Below are 24,414 nucleotides of genomic sequence, written 5' to 3'. Positions count from 1 at the left end.
ATCCCAACCCTGGTACACTTTAATATAAACTTGATTCCAACCCTGGTACACTTTAATGTAAACTTGATCCCAACCCTGGTACACTTTAATGTAAACTTGATCCCAACCCTGGTACACTTTAATGTAAACTTAATCCCAACCCTGGTACAGTTTAATGTAAACTTGATTCCAACCCTGGTACAGTTTAATGTAAACTTGATCCCAACCCTGGTACACTTTAATGTAAACTTGATCCCAACCCTGGTACAGTTTAATATAAACTTGATCCCAACCCTGGTACAGTTTAATGTAAACTCGATCCCAACCCTGGTACACTTTAATGTAAACTTGATCCCAACCCTGGTACAGTTTAATGTAAACTTGATCCCAACCCTGGTATAGTTTAATGTAAACTTGATCCCAACCCTGGTACAGTTTAATGTAAACTCGATCCCAACCCTGGTACACTTTAATGTAAACTTGATCCCAACCCTGGTACAGTTTAATGTAAACTTGATCCCAACCCTGGTACACTTTAATGTAAACTTGATCCCAACCCTGGTACAGTTTAATGTAAACTTGATCCCAACCCTGGTACAGTTTAATGTAAACTTGATTCCAACCCTGGTACAGTTTAATGTAAACTTGATCCCAACCCTGGTACACTTTAATGTAAACTTGATCCCAACCCTGGTACAGTTTAATATAAACTTGATTCCAACCCTGGTACACTTTAATGTAAACTTGATCCCAACCCTGGTACACTTTAATGTAAACTTGATCCCAACCCTGGTACAGTTTAATGTAAACTTGATCCCAACCCTGGTACAGTTTAATGTAAACTTGATCCCAACCCTGGTACACTTTAATGTAAACTTGATTCCAACCCTGGTACAGTTTAATGTAAACTTGATCCCAACCCTGGTACACTTTAATGTAAACTTGATCCCAACCCTGGTACAGTTTAATGTAAACTTGATCCCAACCCTGGTACAGTTTAATGTAAACTCGATCCCAACCCTGGTACACTTTAATGTAAACTTGATCCCAACCCTGGTACAGTTTAATGTAAACTTGATCCCAACCCTGGTACACTTTAATGTAAACTTGATCCCAACCCTGGTACAGTTTAATGTAAACTTGATCCCAACCCTGGTACAGTTTAATGTAAACTCGATCCCAACCCTGGTACACTTTAATGTAAACTTGATCCCAACCCTGGTACAGTTTAATGTAAACTTGATCCCAACCCTGGTACAGTTTAATGTAAACTCGATCCCAACCCTGGTACAGTTTAATGTAAACTTGATCCCAACCCTGGTACAGTTTAATGTAAACTTGATCCCAACCCTGGAACAGTTTAATGTAAACTTGATCCCAACCCTGGTACACTTTAATATAAACTTGATTCCAACCCTGGTACACTTTAATGTAAACTTGATCCCAACCCTGGTACACTTTAATGTAAACTTGATCCCAACCCTGGTACACTTTAATGTAAACTTGATCCCAACCCTGGTACAGTTTAATGTAAACTCGATCCCAACTTTGGTACACTTTAAAAACCCAATAATGTTATGGGTCCATCAGACAAAAACATGAACACAACACAAGGGTTAATGAATAGTGTAATAGTGTAAAAGTGTACTGCAGGATTTGTTTTGAACCATTTGAACCTGTATTCCTATATTTCCTGTATAGCTAGGCTGTCTGAACAGTGACAGCCTGTATTCCTATATTTCCTGTATAGCTAGGCTGTCTGAACAGTGACAGCCTGTATTGCTATATTTCCTGTATAGCTAGGCTGTCTGAACAGTGACAGCCTGTATTGCTATATTTCCTGTATAGCTAGTCTGTCTGAACAGTGACAGCCTGTATTCCTATATTTCCTGTATAGCTAGGCTGTCTGAACAGTGACAGCCTGTATTCCTATATTTCCTGTATAGCTAGTCTGTCTGAACAGTGACAGCCTGTATTCCTATATTTCCTGTATAGCTAGGCTGTCTGAACAGTGACAGCCTGTATTCCTATATTTCCTGTATAGCTAGGCTGTCTGAACAGTGACAGGATTAGCCTGAAAGTCTGAGGGAATTGAATTTGAGTTGGAATTTGTGGAATTGTTGGGGACAATATTGAATTAGGGAATTTGGAATTGAAAGGAATTGAATTATCTCTGAATTCAAAGACTGACCTGTATTTTGAATTTAATTCAATGGAATTTACAGGGAGAGAATTGAACTGGAATTGCATTTGTGGAATTGACTCCAATCCTGAAGTGTAAACACGTCACCCATCTTCACTGTAACCATCCAGAATACAACTTCACACTATTTCTTATACTGTGCTGTAACTATATTCACACCACTGCTGTTGATTCATATTTGATCCCCCGTTCAATATTGTATCAGTTGGTGTAACGTACCAGTGCGTCCTGGTAAACGTTGGTCCATTGAACCTGCTTGGCCTTGTTGTTTGCTTTGACCATGGGCCTTCCCAGTACATCCAGATACTCCTGTTGTGTGTGAGAGAGGAATCAGACCAAACCAATGAGACAATCACTACTGTGCATTGAATAGCATGACTATATAGAGAGGTGTACCATATGACCACAAGAGGGCATAAGACACAAACTCGAAAGAACTGTAGAAACACTGTATTGCATTATTACAACGTGCCAGATTTACTGAACATTTGCACCAAAGCAAGGTTTGCCTCTTATAGTTGAGTTTAGACCAGTGTTTTAAGATCTATTTGATTACTGTTTACCTGAGTGTTGATCCTGATAGCACCGATGGACGGGATTTCATAATAGTACCCTGGAACACAGGTATTTCACCTTTACACGTCATAACTTACAATATAACACACCAGGACACAGTATGGCAGACTTGGGCTCTGATTGAATCCCATGACAATGCATCCTTGTTCTCTTCCTGGAAGTAGTCACTTATCTGACATGGTCTGGTCCTACTGTAAAAGCATTAGGGTGGACACATTGCTTTCCCTCATCTAATCATATCAGATAGGTAGGAAGGAGGTAGTATTCAGGCAGGGCCGTGACGTATGTGTGTTTGCGCGCGTGTGTGTTCTGTACCTTTGTTGGTGCAGGCCATCCACTGGATTGGTCCTTTGTCATAGTTGTGTTGGCCCACTGAGAACGTGAATATCCGCACCTAAAGGGTCAACATAGGGTCAAGGGTCATAAATAGATGTAACATGTCTGTATCTGTGTACAGTATGTTTCAGTGTATGCATATGCCTTGTATATCTCTACAGTATGTATATGTTGGTGTGTATTATCTAGCAAGAGATGGGAACACTAGTCCACCCGTTGCCCTGGGATTTCTACACTCTGCTTACCAAACACATTTACACAGTATACGTCCGATTATGAACAAATATACACACCTCAGGAGGCTGGTGAAGGGAGGACGGCTCATAATAATGACTGGAATGGAGTGACTGTAATGGTATCAGACACTAGGAAAATATGTATTTGATGTGTTCGAATACCATTCCATGGATTCTGCTCCAGCCATTACCATGAGTCCGTCCTCCCCAATTAAGGTGCAACCAGCCCCCTGTGATACACACATCTGTATCATTGAGTAATTGAAGCGCTTTGATTTATGCACGACAGAATGCATCCTGTAGCAGCTCCTCTGATGGAGATCTTCCCCAGGATCATGTAAACTACCCACAGAACCTCCTCTTCCTGAGGGTTCCTTATGTCTGTGTGTAGGAGACGTCTCTATCTCTCAACCAACCTTTTTGTCAGCGTTATACTTCTGGAAGATCTCCTGGGCCCTCTCCTCTCCTCCGTCAGTGAACAGCATGATGATCTTGTTACACAACGCCCTGCCCTGGGTCACGTTCAACTAGAGAGACAGAGAGGGGAATGACGGAGGGGGGATAGAAAGAGTGGCGAGAGGAGGGGGGGGAGTGGGGACACAGAGAGAGAAGTGGGTTTACAGAGAGAGAAAGAGAGAGAGGGGGGAGTGGGGACACAGAGAGAGAAGTGGGTTTACAGAGAGAGAAAGAGAGAGAGGGGGGAGTGGGGACACAGCACAGAGAGAGAACGAGAGAGAGGACGAGTAGGGACACAGAGACGGGGGGGGGGGGGTGGGTTTGGGGGTGAGAGGAAACAACACAACATACATTTTATGTCATTTAAATGACTAAAGCACAGTGATTAGGTTTACGATGCACTGTGTGTTTACAAACCATCAGAAAATAAATCAGTTATTGAAAGATCATTTTATTGTATCTTGAACCACTATTTCCCCAGGTCTTGTATTTGTTGTACTCAAACTAATTGACCTTTAGGATGGGACAATGAAGATTTATTGAATTGAAAAGGTCAGACCTGGACAAACCATTCCCAACTAAATCCACTTATTTTACTTTCAATAAACTTAACTCTAAGAGTGTTGACTTTCCTTTTTACAAATCATTTAATTTCATTTATGAATGTGGGCACCCTATAAGGTTTGATAGAAAAGGTTTAATGTATCGCCATCAGAGTCCTATTTATAAGGAACCAAATGGAGGAAAACGGACTGAAACAGGGAGAGAGACTGCCTGAATTTGTCCAATAACAAACGTTTTGCTACGGTGTGCCCAAATGAATTACGACCCAAGTGATTGAAACAAATGGAAGAGTGAAATGTCCAAAATCACCAGCAGATGGCGAAACGTGACAACAATAACAGGTGGGGCGATTACTAGTACTATAGCTAGTGTTTCCATTTTTATTCTCATAATTTAAGCTAATCTAATGTCTCCATTTCATCGAGTTACATCAACCACGTGGGCTAATGAAAAACAGGGAAAACACAGGGGACACAAAGTGGAAAAATACAAAGGATATGTTTAATGTTTTGTAGACACACAGACCATGCCTCTCTCCCTGCCTCTTCTTTTCCTCTCGCTTTCTCGCTCAATCTCTTGAACGCACTCACACACGCCACACCACAGTCCCTCCTAACTGACACTCAACCTCATGCACACACACATGCACGTGAATACATCCAAACACATCAAACTATAGCACACACACACACACACACTCTCATCCCCTACCGATGAGAGCTGCTCGAAGGCCAACTCGAAGCCGCCTTTATAGTTGGTGATGCCCTTGGCTGAGATGTTCCGCACAGCGTCCTTCAGGAACCTCTTGTTCCTCACGTTGGCCTGTACCAGGTTCTGAAAGCACGCTGCCTTCATCGCTTTATCATTGAACTGTACCAGACAGATAGACAGAGGGAGGGGGGTTGTTGAATTATCATTGAACTGTACCAGACAGATAGACAGAGGGAGGGGGGGGAGGAGTTGTTGAATTATCATTGAACTGTACCAGACAGATAGACAGAGGGAGGGGGGGGGGTGTTGTTGAATTATCATTGAACTGTACCAGACAGATAGACAGAGGGAGGGGGGGGGGGTGTTGTTGAATTATCATTGAACTGTACCAGACAGATAGACAGAGGGAGGGGGGAGATGAGTTGTTGAAATATCATTGAACTGTACCAGACAGATAGACAGAGAGGGGGGGGGGGGGGTTGTTGAATTATCATTGAACTGTACCAGACAGATAGACAGAGGGAGGGGGGGGGGGGAGGAGTTGTTGAATTATCATTGAACTGTACCAGACAGATAGACAGAGGGAGGGGGGGGGGGGGGGGGGTGAGTTGTTGAATTATCATCGAACTGAGTGAGAGAGTGAGAGACAGAAAGAGAAATAGAAAAGTCACCCACTGAGACAGAGGATGAGCCATACATATACGTTCCTACACACCCACACACACGACAGGGAATAAGGCTCTGTGTTTTAAAGCATTGATGTTTGGTACAGGCTGTGGTTAGAAATACTAATATTAGTCATTTCAAATGGGAAGTGATATCATTCTGTCCACATTTACATACACAAAAAAGTTGACTGCTACAGACACTCCAGCTACAGAGATCACTGCTACAGACACTCCAGTTACAGAGATCACTGCTACAGACACTCCAGTTACAGAGATAACTGCTACAGACACTCCAGCTACAGAGATCACTGCTACACACACTCCAGTTACAGAGATCACTGCTACAGACATTCCAGTTACAGAGATCACTGCTATAGACACTCCAGCTACAGAGATCACTGCTACAGACACTCCAGTTACAGAGATAACTGCTACAGACACTCCAGTTACAGAGATCACTGCTACAGACACTCCAGTTACAGAGATCACTGCTACAGACACTCCAGTTACAGAGATCACTGCTACAGACACTCCAGCTACAGAGATCACTGCTACAGACACTCCAGTTACAGAGATCACTGCTACAGACACTCCAGTTACAGAGATCACTGCTACAGACACTCCAGTTACAGAGATAACTGCTACAGACACTCCAGTTACAGAGATCACTGCTACACGCACTCCAGTGCACAAACGACCGCTACAGTCACGCACCACAGCAAACAAAGGTGTCTACTTCTCCATCTCTGTGTGTGTGTGTGTGTGTGTGTGTGTGTGTGTGTGTGTGTGTGTGTGTGTGTGTAGCACACGGAGACTGAGAAATTAGTCACTGTCACGTTTCAAACATCTAGGTTGGGAGGGGTCTGTGGGGACAATGATATTAGCATCGCCATCTGTACAACCAGTCTCTCTCTAACACACACACACACACACACACACACACACACACACACACACACACACACACACACACACACACACACACACACACACACACACGTGTGTATTCAAGCCCATATCTGATTAAAGACATACAAATCCATCCACTTATCCACATCACTTTAACCAAAAGGCCAGAAACCAGCCTAAACCCCCAAACAGCAAGCAATGCAGGTGTAGAAGCTCGGTGGCCAAGAAAAACTCCCTAGAAAGGCAGGAACCTAGGAGGAAACCTAGAGAGGAACCAGGTTCTGAGGGGTGGCCAGTCCTCTTCTGGCTGTGCCGATAGAGATAAGAGTACATGGCCATTAAGTCCAGATCGTTCTTCAAGATGTTCAAACGTTCATAGATGACCAGCAGGGTCAAATAATAATCACAGTGGTTGTAGAGGGTGCAACAGGTCAGCACCTCAAGAGTAAATGTCAGTTGGCTTTTCATTCCAAGAACCCATTCCTCAAACACAATAACGACTAGCACAAAGTCATTGCATTCGTCCTATATTATAATGGGTAAAGATCACAGTCATTCCATTTGTCCTATAATTACAATGGGTAAAGATCACAGTCATTCCATTCGTCCGATAAATAGCCTGTGTGTAAAGACCACGTTCTGCCAACTGTCTTGGATACTCACATAGACCACATTGACGTAGTCATCGTCAGACAGGGTCTCCAGCATCTCGTTGACAGAGGTGTGGATTAGCTTGAGGGTGAGACCAGAGACACTGCCACTCCTACGGACAGACGTTATAACCTGTTATTACATACCTATGACTGTGTTATTACGTGCCTGTTACTATAATGTAATGGGAAAATAACCATGAAAAACAGTCATTGTCTGGTCTGGAGGTGTGGATCAGTTTGAGCGTTAACTCAGACACCTACAGGAAGGAGAGAAAGGGCATTAAGTACCACAGGAGCAGGTTATTACCCGATGCTACACATCTAGGACTGTGTTATCCAGACAAATATGTGTTTGTTTGTTCTGGATTTAACTTGAACTGGGTTGCTTCCTTCAGCCAAGAGCTAAAATAGTCTGTTGTTGTATTTCTCTTGTTTGTGTGGAGGACATTTCAATTGAATATCTCTTCGATGAACACATCTATATCCGCAGCAGAGTAATGAGCAAGGGGAATCAGACCACACAAACAACAAATGTATCTGACTCAACCAACACCACCATACTGTAATTCATATTTAGCACTAGGCCTAAGTGTGGTGCCGTCATTACATATGCAATAAGACCACTAACTAGCCTGTTAGCATTCAGGGGCCCAGAAAGACATTGCCCTTTAAATTTGCCACGGCTGAAGCTATAAAACTAACATTGAGTGTGATGAAGTGGGAGACATGAGTCGTGTGCTAAATGGTGTGCTACCCTATTCCCCATACAGTGCACTACTTTTGACTAGCGCCGTATGGGACTCTGGTCAAAAGTAGTGCACTATAGGGAATAGGGTGCCATTTGGGACACATGCAGAGACAAAGAGGCATTAAAACAACCACAGGCTGCGTGACTACTAGGCTTTTAGCTAACACTAATAGGCTCTCTAGATATAGGCCTATCAGGATAAACATGTGAGGGGAAGTGGCTAGCGTCATTAGGCTAACCCAGCAGTGGACTTAAAGCGCTATCACCATGCCTCGTCTAGCCGACGCTAACGCTACATGAAAGGCTAACATTAGCATAGAGTGAGTCACTTTAACTCTGACATTTCGTGTTGTCGTAGCGACGTCGAGAATTGGACATTTAATGATATAGGCCTACACTTGAACATAGCACCACTCAAGTTAAAATTGGATGTGAGAGAAGTTGAGAGCAGATGGTCTATATATAAATACATGGTTTAATTGGTTGCAGGTAAAGACAAAATGCACAGAATGGAAAAAAGGAGGAGTGAAGGGTTGTTTCTTTTATACTCCTTCTGCTCGGGCATCCCCACCACGGCAGCAGCACGGCTTTGATGTTGAAATAGCCTGTCAATCAGGCCCGCCAATTATCTACCTCGCGTCAAGAGCAAAGGGGGGGCGAAATTGATTTTTCATGTATATATTTTTTATTGGTCTCATTTAGGTGCTGGCGCGGTGCCAGCCTTTCCATTCCAGGCACAGCCGATTAATCAAGGTGCGTCGCGGTGGCAGGGGCTTTACCCATCTAGTATAGACAAATCGTTTCAGTTCCATGACAACCAAAAAACTCCCCAGGCAATTCTCATTAGCACATAATAAGATGATACCGTTATGTATGTTATGTACAGTATACAGCAGGGATTTGCTGATGAACTAGATAACCATGACATTGATAGCCTAGTGTGTAGTTGATACAATAGCATATAGTGGTTTGATTAAAGATGCACTATGCAGAAATCGCTCCCCCATTTCCTGGTTGTTAAAATTGTAATAGTTGGCCTAATTTCTATTTAGGTGACAAAACAAGAAACTATAGTGTAGAGAATCATTATACCATCTAAACCGCTGTGAAATATCTTTTCCATTACCAAAAATATTGTATTTTCTACTGTTTGAAGTTGATGTACCGCTTCTTAGACTTGCTTTCAATGAGAATGACAAATCAATAACTCTATGTGAATCTGGGTTGGGTCCCCCCAAAAGTGACATCTTTCAGCTTTAAGAGAAAGTAGTCTGGCTGTCTTGCTCTACGTTTCCAAGTTTCCACGTGATTTCTGATGTACTTTACATTAAATAGCCATATACCCAGGGAGTATTGTGGGAGTTTATAGGGACTCTTGTAACTGCCTTGTATCAGGTGTGTAAAGCAGGCTACAGGTAGTAGCAGAACTTACACAACCACTGTCACTTTAGTTTTACATGAAAACGAATGAGTTCCTAAATGTTGGCACACCATTACGACACCTACAGGATTTCCCCATTTTTCAACAGACAATTCCTATTGTTGTATTGTTTAATTTTTTTGTCCAAAACAATGAAAATGGTGTACTTATTAGCTTGATCCAATGTTGTTTCATTTCTTTTTAAATTTTTATTTAACCTTTATATTATAACTAGGCAAGTCAGTTAAGAACAAATTCTTATTTACAACGACGGCTTACCCCGGCCAAACCCGGATGACACTGGGCCAATTGTGTGCTGCCCTATGGGACTCCCAATCACGGCCGGTTGTGATAAAGCCTGGAATCGAACCAGGGTCGTAGACCCTATGTGTAAGGTCTGTGTAATACTAACCACTGACTGTAATTCACTTTGAATAAGATTACTAAAATATAAAAATTTAAACAAAAGTGTAATTGTGGTTGAGAATTCTTAGGTGTAAACTACAGTTCAAAAGTTTGGGATCACTTAGAAACTGTTTTGAAAGAACTAGAAGGCCAGCATCCCGGAGTCGCCTCGTCACTGTTGACGTGGAGACTGGTGTTTTGCGAGTACTTTTTAATGAATCTGCCAATGAGGACTTGTGAGGCGTCTGTTTCCCAAACTAGACAATCTAATATACTTGTCCTCTTGCTCAATTGTGCCTCCCACTCCTCTTTCTATTCTGGTTGGATCCAGTTTGCGCTGTTCTGTGAAGGGAGTAGTACACAGCGTTGTACGAATTTTCAGTTTCTTGGCAATTTCTCTCATGGAATAGCCTTCATTTGTCAGAACAAGAATAGACTGACGAGTTTCAGAAGAAAGGTTATTTGTTTCTGGCCATTTTGAGCCTGTAAACAAACCCACAAATGCTGATGCTTCATATACTCAACTAGTCTAAAGAAGGACGGTTTTATTGCATCTTTAATCAGCACAACAGTTTTCAGCTGTGCTAAAATAATTGCAAAAGGGTTTTCTAATGATCATTCAGCCTTTTAAAATGATAAACTTGGATTAGCTAACACAACGTGCCGTTGGAACACAGGAGTGATGGTTGCTGATAATGGGCCTCTGTATGCCTATGTAGATATTCCATTTAAAAGAATTCAAAACATAAAAATAAGTTACAACATTAACATTGTCTACATTGCATTTCTGATCAATTTGATGTTAATTTAATGGACAAAAAAATGGCTTTTCTTTCAAAAACAAGGACATTTCTAAGTGACCCCAAACTTTTGAACGGTAGTGTACATTCACAGCAAAACAAATGATGGTTTCGCTATAGTTCATGACGTATTCTATTTCCTCAGTCTCTCCAAGTTATGAGAGTGCTGATGCAGCTCTAAGCTCATTACAGGCTGGTGGGTGGGGGGGGAAGTCAGAACTTGTTTTTATGACTGGTCATGAAATGGATTCTGACTGTAAATATGAATCACAAAAAGAGAGTCACTCACGCATCCACTAGGATCAGCATGTCCTTAGGAGACGCCGCCCCCTGAATGTACCTGGTAAACAAACAGGCAAATAAATACAGTGGTGAAAAACCACGTGAGACGTTTACCTCGTGTCTAATGATTCCACCAAATAGACCAACAGAAAAAACATTGTCAAAAGCAGGCTGACTTTTAAATGTCAATTGTAAAGTAACAGGGTTATGCATCTTAGTGTGTGTGTGTGTGTGTGTGTGTACATATTTGTGTGTGTTTCTCAAACAGTGTTTAATATGGGGACCAAAAAGCTAGGTTCAAGCAGGGCAGGTAATGTTCGTTCTGAGAAACACTTGGAGAGTTGGAGAACGAGGAGACAAAGGAGACAGGCGGCGACTCAATGCCTCCACTCACCACGGTCGCCGCCGGACGTCGTAGAGGTCAATCTTATTGGGCGTTTTTCGCGAGTCCATCCAAGGGGATGCTGGGAACAAAGATAATTTAAATCAAATCAAGCTTTATTTAAAGTGCATTTGAAAAGACAACACACTTCACAGTAAAAGCATAATGCTTCATTTGAGTCCAGACAGAGACTACTAACCAGCTGAATGTTACATACATCATAAGAGTTTGACTTTAAACACTGCATCGTATATTCAACTCACTTGTATTATAAATGTGGTTTTACAGACGTGTTGAATAGGTTTTATGTACACATTTTAATAGAATGCTTCTGAAATGCACATTGTTATATTTGGTAACACGTTTCATTTTCCTTGACTTCAACACCATTCGCTGCATTGAACGGATGTGGGTGGAGCCATGTCTACCTAAGGGTGCAAATGAAAAACACCCACAAAAGCTCTGACGAAGGCCTTAAGGCTGACACATAAAGCTTAACAACAGCAGTGATACTAGCAAGAGCAGTGTGCAGGTTTCTTCTTTATTCTCAACTTAAACTTACTTGAATCCCAGTTTAACTTACTACCATAAAGAGTGAATAGATTGCTTTAGCACACACTTAATACTGTTTCAGCTGATGTTATTATATTCAACAAATCTGAAATACAGTACCAATCAAAAGTTGATGTATACGAAACGCTTCAGTCTGGTTTTAGACCCCACCATAGCACTGAGACTGCACTCGTGAAGGTGGTAAATGACCTTTTAATGTCGTCAGACCAAGGCTCTGCATCTGTCCTCGTGCTCCTAGACCTTAGTGCTGCTTTTGATACCATCGATCACCACATTCTTTTGGAGAGGAAACCCACATTGGAAACCCACATTAGTCTACACGGACAAGTTGTAGCCTGGTTAAGATCTTACTTCAGTTAGTGCTAAACACTGCTGCTAGAATCCTGACTAGAACCAAAATATTTGATCATATTACTCCAGTGCTAGCCTCTCTACACTGGCTTCCTGTTAAGGCCCGGGTTGATTTCAAGGTTCTACTGCTAACCTACAAAGCATTACATGGGCTTGCTCCTACCTACCTTTGCGATTTGGTCCTGCCATACATACCTACACGTACGGTACGGTCACAAGACGCAGGACACCTTATTGTGGCTTTCTCCTATAGAGCTCCATTTTTATGGAATGGTCTGCCTACCCATGTGAGTGACGCAAAATCGGTCTCAACCTTTTAGTCTTTATTGAAGACTCATCTCTTCAGTAGGTCCTATGATTGAGTGTAGTCTGGCCCAGGAGTGTGAAGGTGAACGGAAAGGCACTGGAGCAACGAACCGCCCTTGTTGTCTCTGCCTGGCCGGTTCCCCTCTCTCCCCTGGGATTCTCTGCCTCTAACCCCATTACAGGGGCTGAGTTCACTGGCTTACTGGTGATCTTCCATGCCGTCCCTAGGAGGGGTGCGTCACTTGAGTGGTTTGAGTCACTGACGTGATCTTTCTGTCCGGGTTGGCGCTCCCCCTTGGGTTGTGCCGTGGCGGAGATCTTTGTGGGCTATACTCGGCCTTGTCTCAGGATGGTAAGTTGCTGGTTGAAGATATCCCGCTAGTGGTGTGGGGGCTGTGCTTTGGCAAAGTGGGTGGGTTTATATCCTGCCAGTTTGGCCCTGTCCGGGGGTATCGTCGGGTGGGGCCACAGTGTCTCCTGTCCCCTCCTGTCTCAGCCTCCAGTATTTATGAGTCGGGGGGCCAGTCTGTTATATCTGGAGTATTTCTCCTGTCTTATCCGGTGTTCTGTGTGAATTTAAGTATGCTCTCTCTAGTTCTCTTTCTCTCTCTCTTTCCTTCTTTATTTTTTTCTTTCTTTCTCTCTCTCGGAGGACCTGAGCCCTAGGACCATGCCTCAGGACTACCTGGCCTGATGACTCCTTGTTGTCCCCAGTCCACCTGGCTGTGCTGCTGCTCCAGTTTCAATTGCTCTGACTGCGGCTATGGAATCCTGACCTGTTCACCGGACGTGTTACCTGTCTCAGACCTGCTGTTTTCAACTCTCTAGAGACAGCAGGAGCGGTAGAGATACTCTGAATGATCGGCTATGAAAAGCCAGCTGACATTTACTCCTGAGGTGCTGACCTGTTGCACCCTCGACAACAACTGTGATTATTATTATTTGACCATGCTGGTAATTTATGAACATTTGAACATCTTGGTCTGTTATAATCTCCACCCGGCACAGCCAGAAGAGGACTGGCCAATGACCTGGAACACACCTCCAGGCTGTGTAAGGGATATTTGACCAAGGAGAGTGATGGAGTGCTGCATCAGATGAACTCTTGAATGAGTAGGTGTCCAAACTTTTGACTGGTACTGTATATTTAAAAAAAACGTTCTACATTAACAATTTTCACAAAGTGCTTTTCAGGTCGGTCATGTCAGAGGTAGGGCATAAGGAGGCTATTGATGGCTGTCCCCGTGTCCTTGTCCCCGTCTCTGTCCCCGTCCCTGTGTCTGTGTCACAAGCCCATAGCTACCCAGGCCTTGGTGACAAACACAGGGATCGCCGTGACTCACTGTTTTCCCAACCTCCGCGTGTGTGTGAGAGAGTGCTCTATTGTGTGTGTGTGTGTGTGTGTGTGTGAGTGTGTGAGAGTGAGAGAGTGAACTCTCTTTCTGTGTATTTTTTCAGTGTGTGTGAGTGCTGAGTAAATACAACGTGACAAAGTGGCCCAGCGCATTACGTCTCCATCAATAGCCACTTTAAGGTCATGGGCTGAGGGCGTAAGCCAATCGGCTGGCTGGCTACTCACCTGGGAAGTAGCGAGCCAATCCGGTGGCGCTGCCAAACACCTGCCACAGTAGAGTAGGATCCTCTTCCTTGTTCTTTCTAAACACGGCCTCTAATGCGTCTGTCCAGTTCAGCTCATTCAGCACAATGGTGGCTGTGGGATAGACAAACACATACGCATACACACACATTAGTATTCACATAACAGAGTTAAAGGCCCACTTTGTGATATTTACAACTGTTTTTGATCATTTGACTTAAACAACTCATTTTCTAAGGGGACTTCCTTTGAGGTGACGGATTGGTATACAAGACACATAACAACATGATTTAACTCAAAATGATGTACAGAAATCCTATTGACCCAATAGATGAGTATTCCCAGAGAGGGAGAGCCAAAGCGAGAGGTTTCACTCCCGTCAAAATCTGTCCACGTGGGAAAACAGTGGTCCTGGCTTAACTGCTCCAGGAAGAACAAGGTGCTTAGCTGTATTGGATGGGGAGAAGCATTTCAACATTCTTTGCAGAAATTAAACTAAAGTACTGTATACAGTGTATTGGGTACGGTACCACACTCTCAGGTTATTCATAAATATCTATTAAATACGTACACACTGAGTCTACTATCTCACAGAACGGACAAAGATAATAAATTACCACAAACACATAAAGGTGAGTAGAGAGATGAACATTGATAGTTATGTTGAAGATGAACTTTACCGTGTTTATTGTATGCTAAACTTTTTATCCTTTTGTAATAGGATTATTTTCTATGTTATTTGGTAACGCCATGTATCAAGATTGGCTAGTATCTGCCATTAACGCAATGATGGCAACTCTAATGCTAAAACTAAAACTACAGCTACCCCATTACATTGCTTAACTCTCAGATGCCAGTTCTCCATTGTCTGTAGAGTATGAATTTGTGCGCACACACACACACACACACACACACACACACACACACACATACACACACACACACAAAAAAAAAAATCATACTCTACAGACAATGGAGAACTGGCATCTGAGAGTTCAGCAATGTAATGGGTTAACTTCCATGAGGAACAGTGGATGGGGAAGAAATGTGGATGGGGAGGAGCATTGCACTGCCACTAAGCTGAAATGAAACTGAAGTACACAGTGTATTGTGTACAGTACCAAACTTTCTCCAGCTCTTCAGATATATCTATATCTTTCTCACAGAAAGAACAGAGATATTATCCATAAACAAGCAGGTGAGTAGAGAGATTAACATGGACAGACAAATTGAAAGGTAAGCTTTAGTGTGTTTACTACCTCTTTTACTTTTCTGTTTTTACTGTGTGCAAATCCTTTTTTCTTTTTCAACTGTATGTTTAAACTCTTTGTCCCTTGGTTAGGAGACTATTTTCAATGCTATATGGTAACACATTGTATCAAGATTGGCTAGTATCCGCCCAAAACGTAATGTTGGAAACTCTAAAGCTAAAACTACAACTGATTATACAATCTTAGAAAAAAAGGTGCTAAGTAGAACCATACAGGCTTCTTTGGCTTGTACCCATAAGTTAACTGCCTGTATATGGTTCTACCTAGAACCCTCTAGGAAGGGTTGTACCCCTCAAAAAATGATCAGCTAAAGGTTCTTGCTTGAACTGTCTCTGAAGACTTCTACCGTGACCCTTTTTATCTTTGGAGGGTTACGACTAAAACCCTCTATGAACGATTAGAACCCTCTATGAACGATTAGAACCCTCCAGCCTTATTAGCCTTTAAAATGTAGTTGAATTTAAAACTAAACCCTCTATGAACGACTAAAACCCTCTATGAACGACTAAAACCCTCTATGAACGATTAGAACCCTCCAGCCTTATTAGCCTTTAAAATGTAGTTGAATTTTCTTTTTTTAATGATTGAACCTTTATTTAACTCTGCAATTCAGTTAAGAACCAATTCTTATTTACAATGACGGCCTACACTGGCCAAACCCGGACAACGCTGGGCCAATTGTGAGTCGCCCTACGGGACTCCTGGATTCGACCCAGGGTGTCTTTAGTTACACCTCTAACACTGAAATGCTGTGCCTTAGACCACTGCGCCACTCGGGAGCCAATACGAGACATAACATATACAATAAGGCCTTTCATTGAGGCCCTAGTTATACCCTAACACAGTGGTGTTAGGAATATCCTGGTTTACAGGCCACATCAGGCCTGCAAGTCCCATTATGCCGGTGATTGAGAAGAAGCAGAAAGCAGCAGAGAGGCAGGCTGAAGAACACATTCAAGAGCTGGAGCAGGAAAGCACTGAGCTAAAGAGGAGAAGCACTGACCTGGAGCAGGTCTCACACACTGAGGATCACCTCCATCTAGTCCAGAGCTTTCCATCCTTATGCACCCCTCCACCCACCAAGGACTGGTCTGAGATCAGTGTTCACAGTGATCTCTGTGTGATGAGTTTGAGGAGAGCGGTGTGTCAGTTGGGGGAGACACTGAATAAAGAGATTGAGAAGCTGCCTGAAACAAACTGAAGAGGATTCAGCAGTATGCAGTGGATGTGTCTCTGGACCCTGATACAGCACAAAGTGAACTCATCCTGTCTGAGGATCGGAAAGAAGTAACATATGGAGACACACGACAGAATCTCCCTAATAACCTAAAGAGGTTTGATCCTGTCCTTATTGTCTTGGGAAAGGAGGGATTCTATAAGAGAGTCTATAAACAGGAAAGGGAATATCACACTGTCCCCTGATAGTGGATGCTGGGCTGTGGTCCTGACCAATAGAAGTAAGTATGCAGCTTGATCCCCCATCTTTACCCCCCTCTCCCTTAGAGAGAAGCCCCAGAAGGTGGGTGTGTTTGTGGATTATGAGGAGGGGCTGGTCTCCTTTTATGATGTGGAGGCCAGGTCTCATATCTACTCCTTCACTGGCTGCACCTTTTAAAAAAAAAGAAACCTTTTATCTTTGGAGGGTTCTTCTTAGGACACTCTGAATGGTTCAACCAGCCTTATTAGTCTTTAAAATGTAATTATTTATGACAATGCATTGCATGTATCATAAGGCCTTTGTCTGAGGGCCTAGTTATGCCATAACACATTGGTGTTAGGAATCTCCTGGTTTACAGGCCACTTCAGGCCTGATAGTCACATTATGCAGTATTACAGTAAAACAAACAATTCTGAAAATCTTCCTGCAATAGAGCATGCTGGGAAATATTATATATGGTTCTATGTAGAACGCTTCTTGCTTTCCAAAGAATCCGTTTTGTCTTCCAAAGAATCATCAAAGAACCATTGTCTTCCAAAAAGGGTTCTTCAGATCAAAATAGTTCTTGGTAGAACCCTATCCCTCCGTAAAGAACCTTTTAGGAATCCTTTTTTCTAAGAGTGTAGGTATTATGCACACTGTATATCTCTGTTGATCCTCATTAGCTGTAATGAACACTGAGTAACATTGAGGATTTTTCAAATCCAGTTGAAAGGGATAGAATTGGTATTTGGTCAGGTACAGTCCCAGAGCTTTATAATAGTGATGGCTATTTATGACATCAGTTTGGAATAGTAGACTAATGTAACTGTGGGGAAATATATGTGATATTGGGTTGTGTGTAATGAATGGTTTGTTTCTGACTCATCATTGTATATAATTCTCAACAAAAAAACAAATACAAAAAAATAAATGTACATGTACCTTGTCAGTCTGCCTTTCTGAACTGATAATAACATAACACTCATTGTGAAGATAAAGGCAAAGAATTAGTGAGTGAATGATGAAAATGATGAAGAGAAACATGACAGTGGACAGTCACCTTAACTTAAATAATGTATTATTGGCTTAAATCTAAATAAAATATCTATGCTATAAAATTCCTAACCTACAGGCAATGGAAAACTGGCATCTGAGAGAGTTTAGCCATGTAGGGAGTTAACTGTTCCAGGAAGAGGGAAGGACCATTTCAACATCACTTTGCTGAAGTGGATTGGGAGGAGCATTACAATGTCACTTTCCTGAAATGAAACTTAAGTATACAGTGTATTGAGTACGGAATAAACTCTCCCCAGCTCTTCAGAAATATCTATTAAATACACAGTCTACTATCTCACAGAAAATACAAAGATATTACCCACAAACGCATGCAGGTGAGTAGAGAGATTAACATACATTAAGATTAAGTTCAACCATGTTTGATGTGAGTAAATTATTTTTATTTTCCAACAGTATATTAAAACTCTTTATTCTTTAGTTGAAGTACTATTTTCTATGTTATATGGTAACACGTCTAAAATGGCTAGTATCTCTCCATTACGCAATGTTGGAAACTCGAAAGCTTAAACTACAATTTAGTTGACTGATTCTAGATGGGTTTTTACGGTTTGATTTTTCTTTCTCTGTCTAGATATGGTCACCTCCAGTAGTCTCCTGTATGAAGAGCAATTCCTGTGCTCTATCTGTCTGGATGTACTGTAGTCACCGAGGAAGGCTGAAGAACTCATTAAAGAGCTGGAGCAGGAAACCACTGAGCTAAAGAGAAGAAGCACTGAGCTGGAGCAGCTCTCACACACTGAGGATGATCTAAACCTCCTCCAGAGCTTCCCATCCCTGTGCAGCCCTCCACTCACCAAGGACAGTGATCTGTGTGTGGGGATTGTGAGGAGAGCCGTGTCTCAGCTAGAAGAGACAGTCATGAGTGAGATGAAGAGGTTGTTTGATGATGAGCTGAAGAGGATTCAGCAGTATGCAGTGGATGTTATTCTGGACCCTGATACAGCAAGCCCCTGGCTCATTCTGTCTAAGAATGGGAAAGAAGTGAGAACTGGAGAAAAAAAACAGAAGCTCCCTGATAACCCAAAGAGGTTTGATTCTGCCGTTAATGTCTTGGGAAAGAAAGGCTTCTCCTCAGGGAGATTCTACTATGAGGTAACTGTTACAGGGAAGACTGAGTGGAATTTAGGAGTGGCCAGAGAGTCTATCAACAGAAAGGGGACTGTCGCATTAAGCCCTGATAATGGACGCTGGGCAGTGATCCTGAGGGCTGGGAGTAAGTACATAGCTTGTGCCCCGACCCGTGTCCACCTCTGCATGAGAGAGAAGCCCCAGAAGGTGGGGGTGTTTGTGGATTATGAGGAGGGTCAGGTCTCATTTTATGATGTGGAGGCCAGGTCTCATATCTACTCTTTCACTGGCTACACCTTCACTGAGAAACTATATCCATACTTCAGCCCTTTGCTCAATGATGGTGGTAAAAACTCTACTCCTCTAATCATCTCTCCTGTCAATCACACAGACTGAGTTTGAACCTGAAATTGACCTGAAACTGACCTGTAAAATTAGTACCTCAATTAGAGTTCAGTCTTTCATAAAACACAGGGAGAATATTTCACTGTAGTTTATTAACTGACCTGTAAAATTAGTAACTCAATTAGAGTTCAGTCTTTCATAAAACACCAGGGAGAATATTTCACTGTAGTTTATTAACTGACCTGTAAAATTAGTACCTCAATTAGAGTTCAGTCTTTCATAAAACACCAGGGAGAATATTTCACTGTAGTTTATTAACTGACCTGTAAAATTAGTACCTCAATTAGAGTTCAGTCTTTCATAAAACACCAGGGAGAATATTTCACTGTAGTTTATTAACTGACCTGTAAAATTAGTACCTCAATTAGAGTTCAGTCTTTCATAAAACACCAGGGAGAATATTTCACTGTAGTTTATTAACTGACCTGTAAAATTAGTACCTCAATTAGAGTTCAGTCTTTCATAAAACACAGGGAGAATATTTCACTGTAGTTTATTAACTGACCTGTAAAATTAGTACCTCAATTAGAGTTCAGTCTTTCATAAAACACCAGGGAGAATATTTCACTGTAGTTTATTAACTGACCTGTAAAATTAGTACCTCAATTAGAGTTCAGTCTTTCATAAAACACATGGAGAATATTTCACTGTAGTTTATTAACTGACCTGTAAAATTAGTACCTCAATTAGAGTTCAGTCTTTCATAAAACACAGGGAGAATATTTCAATTGAAAATGCACATTTTGAAAGGTCACGCCCCTCACCCAGTTTGTCCAATAGTCATGAAATTCAGGACATCAGTCCTCCTCTTCAGAAGGAACAAATTTTCAGCAGGGATCCATAAGGTCCACCACGATGGATATTCCACCATTTAGAATTTGGTGAAAAACACTTCAAACGCTTCTCCTCTGGCACTGAATGACCGATCAGCAAGAAACTTGATATGCGGCACGTATGGACAAACGTCTCTCAACGCAATATATTCCAGACTAGTACCTAAAACAACATGGCCGTAATGGCCAATAAACTTTCATGTGGTCCGAAACACAAATCAGTCACAGATATTTCTATTGTAACAAATTTGGTACACATGTTGAAAACACTGTCAACAAGACCCAACATATGCAAGAACATTCATATCGACCACAAGGTGGCACTATAACTGGCACATGTTTTGATAATATCAGCATAGTCTCGTTTGAATTTGCCGGGGGAAGGGGGGGTATCATTGAGGGGGACGAAATGTTTAATGCTGCATTGTTTTAATTCTGATAATATCAGCACTATATGTTTGTTTTACTTAGATTTATACAATGCATATACTCTGTTGATCCTCAATAGCTTTAATGGTCACTGAGTAACATTCAGGATGTCTGGATAAATAAATTCAGTTGAATAGTGATACACTTGGTATTCAGTCTAGCACAGCACCAGAGCTTTAGAATAGTGATACACTTGGTATTCAGTCTAGCACAGCACCCGAGCTTTAGAATAGTGATACACTTGGTATTCAGTCTAGCACAGCACCAGAGCTTTAGAATAGTGATACACTTGGTATTCAGTCTAGCACAGCACCAGAGCTTTAGAATAGTGATACACTTGGTATTCAGTCTAGCACAGCACCAGAGCTTTAGAATAGTGATACACTTGGTATTCAGTCTAGCACAGCACCAGAGCTTTAGAATAGTGATACACTTGGTATTCAGTCTAGCACAGCACCAGAGCTTTAGAATAGTGATACACTTGGTATTCAGTCTAGCACAGCACCAGAGCTTTAGAATAGTGATACACTTGGTATTCAGTCTAGCACAGCACCCGAGCTTTAGAATAGTGATACACTTGGTATTCAGTCTAGCACAGCACCAGAGCTTTAGAATAGTGATACACTCGGTATTCAGTCTAGCACAGCACCAGAGCTTTAGAATAGTGATACACTTGGTATTCAGTCTAGCACAGCACCCGAGCTTTAGAATAGTGATACACTTGGTATTCAGTCTAGCACAGCACCAGAGCTTTAGAATAGTGATACACTCGGTATTCAGTCTAGCACAGCACCCGAGCTTTAGAATAGTGATACACTTGGTATTCAGTCTAGCACAGCACCAGAGCTTTAGAATAGTGATACACTTGGTATTCAGTCTAGCACAGCACCAGAGCTTTAGAATAGTGATACACTTGGTATTCAGTCTAGCACAGCACCAGAGCTTTAGAATAGTGATACACTTGGTATTCAGTCTAGCACAGCACCCGAGCTTTAGAATAGTGATACACTTGGTATTCAGTCTAGCACAGCACCAGAGCTTTAGAATAGTGATACACTTGGTATTCAGTCTAGCACAGCACCCGAGCTTTAGAATAGTGATACACTTGGTATTCAGTCTAGCACAGCACCAGAGCTTTAGAATAGTGATGGGTATTTATGACGGCCTTATTCTATGAAATATGATTGAATTGGATGTCATTGTTTTAGGGGGAGTATATTATATGGGGGTGTTTGTAATCGTCTGTTTCTATGGTTTTGATGACTCATTGTCACTGCATTTCAACATCACCTTGTCAAAATAAAACTGAAGTATACAGTGTATTGTGTACGGTACCAAACTCTCTCCAGCTCTTCAGAAATATCTATTCACTACCTATACACTGTGTCTACTTTCTCACAGAAAGAACATATATATTATCCATAAACAAGCAGGTGAGTAGAGAGATTAACATGGACAGACAAATTGAAAGGTAAGCTTTAGTGTGTTTACTACCTCTTTTACTTTTTTGTTTTTACTGTGTGCAAATCCTTTTTCTTTTTCAACGGTATGTTTAAACTGTTTGTCCCTTGGTTAGGAGACTATTTTCAATGCTATATGGTAACACATTGTATCAAGATTGGCTAGTATCCGCCCAAAACGTAATGTTGGAAACTCTAAAGCTAAAACTACAACTGAATTGACTGATTCGACACTTTAAGAAAAACAGGTGCTAAGAAGAACCATACAGGGTTCTTTGGTTTGTCCCCATTGGGCAACTCTTTTGGTGCCTTTGTAGAAGGTTCTATCTAAAAACCCTTTATGTAGGGTTCTTCAAAGAACCCCCTGTATATGGTTCTACCTAGAAGCCTCTATGAAGGGTTCTACCAAGAACCTTATCATCCTTTCAAATTAAATGATTTATGACAATACAATACATGTATCTTGTACAATGGGTGGGTCTAATCCTGAATGGTGATTGGTTAAAACCGTATTCCAGCTGTTTTCTATTCCAAGTTACCACAGTCATTTTAACGTCATAGATTTAGCCAATTTACTCTGTTCCATCTGTTCCATCTGAATCCACCGTCTCATCAACCCAGCCATGCCATCTGTAAACTTGATCTCCACTATTAAAAGCATCTACAACAGTAGAGATTTGAATAAAATTTAGTCGGTCTCTCAGACATTTGCAACACTGTTTCAATATTCAAATTCATTCTCCAGCTGTCCCATAGCAGCAAACGTGTCGGGAGTCAGGAGTCGGGATGAGACAGACAGGCAGGCAGCTTTTCTCAGTCAGTCGAAATCATGAATCAGCTGGCATAATTTTTCTGGATATATACAAAGAACTATCAATAGAAAACAGGTCAAACGAAACAAAGTGCAGCTAGTTTGCAGTCTTTCCAGCTTCAGTTTGAAGTGATTCTGCTAGCTGTGTTGTTGGCTAGCTCCTCTGAACATCAGAGTCCTGAGGAGATCACATTTTCTATGCCAGGTGAAATCGTGCATCATTAGCTCATTGTTATGGATGTATCCAAATAAATGTCACTAGAAAACACCTTAAACAAATGCAGCTACTTTGTTGTTATTCTGGCTGCACTGTTTGACGTGACTAAGTTATCCATAGTTGTCTAGCTAGCAAGCAAGGGATGAGAACGTTGCCAGAAAGCATGGCAATAGAACATTTAGAACGAACGACTGGGTCGTTCTAAATTCTCTGGCAACCGAACCGATAGACCAGCCGGCTTGGGTAGCAACCCTAGATTTGTGTCGGGACTATATCTTGTGGAAGGATAAATAGTATGAATAAATTAATTAAAACGTTAAATTAAAATATGTAAATCATTATTTGAATATTTTGGTAACCCTTTGTATAAAAGTGATAAAACCCTCAAAGCCGGTGTTTGTCTAGGGCCTAACAACACCCATGCCATTATATCCTCCAGCACACGGGCTTCTTGTGCATTATCACTTAAATAAGGCCTTTCTTTGAGGCACCTAGCTACAGTATACCCTATTACAGTTTATTAATCATTTCCTGGTTTACAGGCCACATCCGGCCTGCAAGTCAGGAAATGAGAAATCTGAGGTTGGTCGAATTTCAACCCAGTCCCTATTGAATTCACAGTGGGATATGGATGAGGTTGCACTTCCTATGGCTTCCACTAGATGTCAACCGTCTTTAGAAACTGGTTTGAGGATTCTACTATAAAGGAGAGGCTCATGAGAGCTCTTTGAGTCAGTGGTCTGGCAGGGTGTCTCCCGACAGAGTTTGCTCTCGTTCCAGTGCTTTTCTTCAGACAATGAAATTCTCCGGTTGGAACCTTATTGATGATTTATGTTAAAAACATCCTAACGATTGATTCCATACATCATTTGACTTGTTTCTACGGAATGTAACGGAACTTTTCGAGTTTTTGTCTGGACAAAGTGCTCACGCCTCATGAAGATGGATTACTGGGCTGAACAACAAGTGGCTAAATGATGGACTTTATGGAACAAATCAGTCATTTATTGTCAAATTGGGATTCCTGGGAGTGCCTTCTGATGAAGATAATCAAAGGTAAGTGAATATTTATAGTGATATTTCTAACTTCTGTTGACTCCAAAATGGCGGATATTTCATTGGCTGGATTGGGCTCTGAGCGCCGTTCTCAGATTATGCTTTTTCCGTAAAGTTTTTTTGAAATCTGACACAGCGGTTGCATTAACACTTCAGGCAGCTGGTCTGCAGATGCTCTGAGGACACGGCTTCGGATGTCGCCGTGGCCGGCA

General features: G+C 41.8%; 2 protein-coding genes across 9 annotated transcripts in view; one reads left to right on the top strand and one right to left on the bottom strand.

The window, feature by feature from the left end:
• The window catches only part of LOC110499865 (voltage-dependent calcium channel subunit alpha-2/delta-1), a 158,583-nt gene that overhangs the window by 44,456 nt on the left and 89,713 nt on the right, over positions 1 to 24,414 (bottom strand). For 3 of the 4 annotated variants that reach the window (XM_090213652.1, XM_090213653.1, XM_090213656.1), the window contains exons 7-15: positions 14,138 to 14,269; positions 11,341 to 11,410; positions 10,954 to 11,004; positions 7,302 to 7,401; positions 5,062 to 5,220; positions 3,747 to 3,857; positions 3,074 to 3,152; positions 2,746 to 2,795; positions 2,402 to 2,491 (exon numbers count right to left, since the gene is read on the bottom strand). In XM_090213652.1, the coding sequence (XP_090069778.1) occupies positions 2,402 to 2,491; positions 2,746 to 2,795; positions 3,074 to 3,152; positions 3,747 to 3,857; positions 5,062 to 5,220; positions 7,302 to 7,401; positions 10,954 to 11,004; positions 11,341 to 11,410; positions 14,138 to 14,269 (842 nt within the window). Of the gene's footprint in view, positions 1 to 2,401; positions 2,492 to 2,745; positions 2,796 to 3,073; positions 3,153 to 3,746; positions 3,858 to 5,061; positions 5,221 to 7,301; positions 7,402 to 10,953; positions 11,005 to 11,340; positions 11,411 to 14,137; positions 14,270 to 16,429; positions 17,911 to 24,414 lie in introns of those variants that run through there. The other variant, XM_090213654.1, reaches the window with a different exon arrangement.
• Positions 15,185 to 20,986, top strand: LOC110499869 (pyrin-like). 5 transcript variants are annotated; one of them, XR_016490128.1, is made up of 3 exons: positions 15,227 to 15,353; positions 17,979 to 18,237; positions 18,495 to 20,986. XR_016490128.1 is itself a non-coding variant. In XM_021576928.3 (2 exons), exon 2 carries the CDS (start codon positions 18,782 to 18,784, stop codon positions 19,385 to 19,387), a length of 606 nt encoding a protein of 201 aa, XP_021432603.2. In that variant the 5' UTR covers positions 18,098 to 18,237; positions 18,495 to 18,781; the 3' UTR covers positions 19,388 to 20,510. The 5 variants fall into 5 exon arrangements, 1 of the variants encoding a protein (XP_021432603.2); XR_016490127.1 differs by having other exon boundaries at positions 15,248 to 15,391; XR_016490130.1 differs by lacking the exon at positions 17,979 to 18,237 and having other exon boundaries at positions 15,185 to 15,353; positions 18,495 to 20,796.

This window comes from Oncorhynchus mykiss, chromosome 21, assembly GCF_057628025.1.
Source record: "Oncorhynchus mykiss isolate SJ-2025 chromosome 21, ASM5762802v1, whole genome shotgun sequence".
Classification (NCBI taxonomy): domain Eukaryota; kingdom Metazoa; phylum Chordata; class Actinopteri; order Salmoniformes; family Salmonidae; genus Oncorhynchus; species Oncorhynchus mykiss.
The sequence above is the reverse complement of the archived record's forward strand: the minus strand, read 5'-3'. Positions and strand labels throughout refer to the sequence as shown.

What these genes read in the sequence shown, in the direction of transcription:
- LOC110499869 (XM_021576928.3), top strand. Translation starts at nt 18,782, where the DNA reads ATGAGTGAGATGAAGAGGTTGTTTGATGATGAGCTGAAGAGGATTCAG.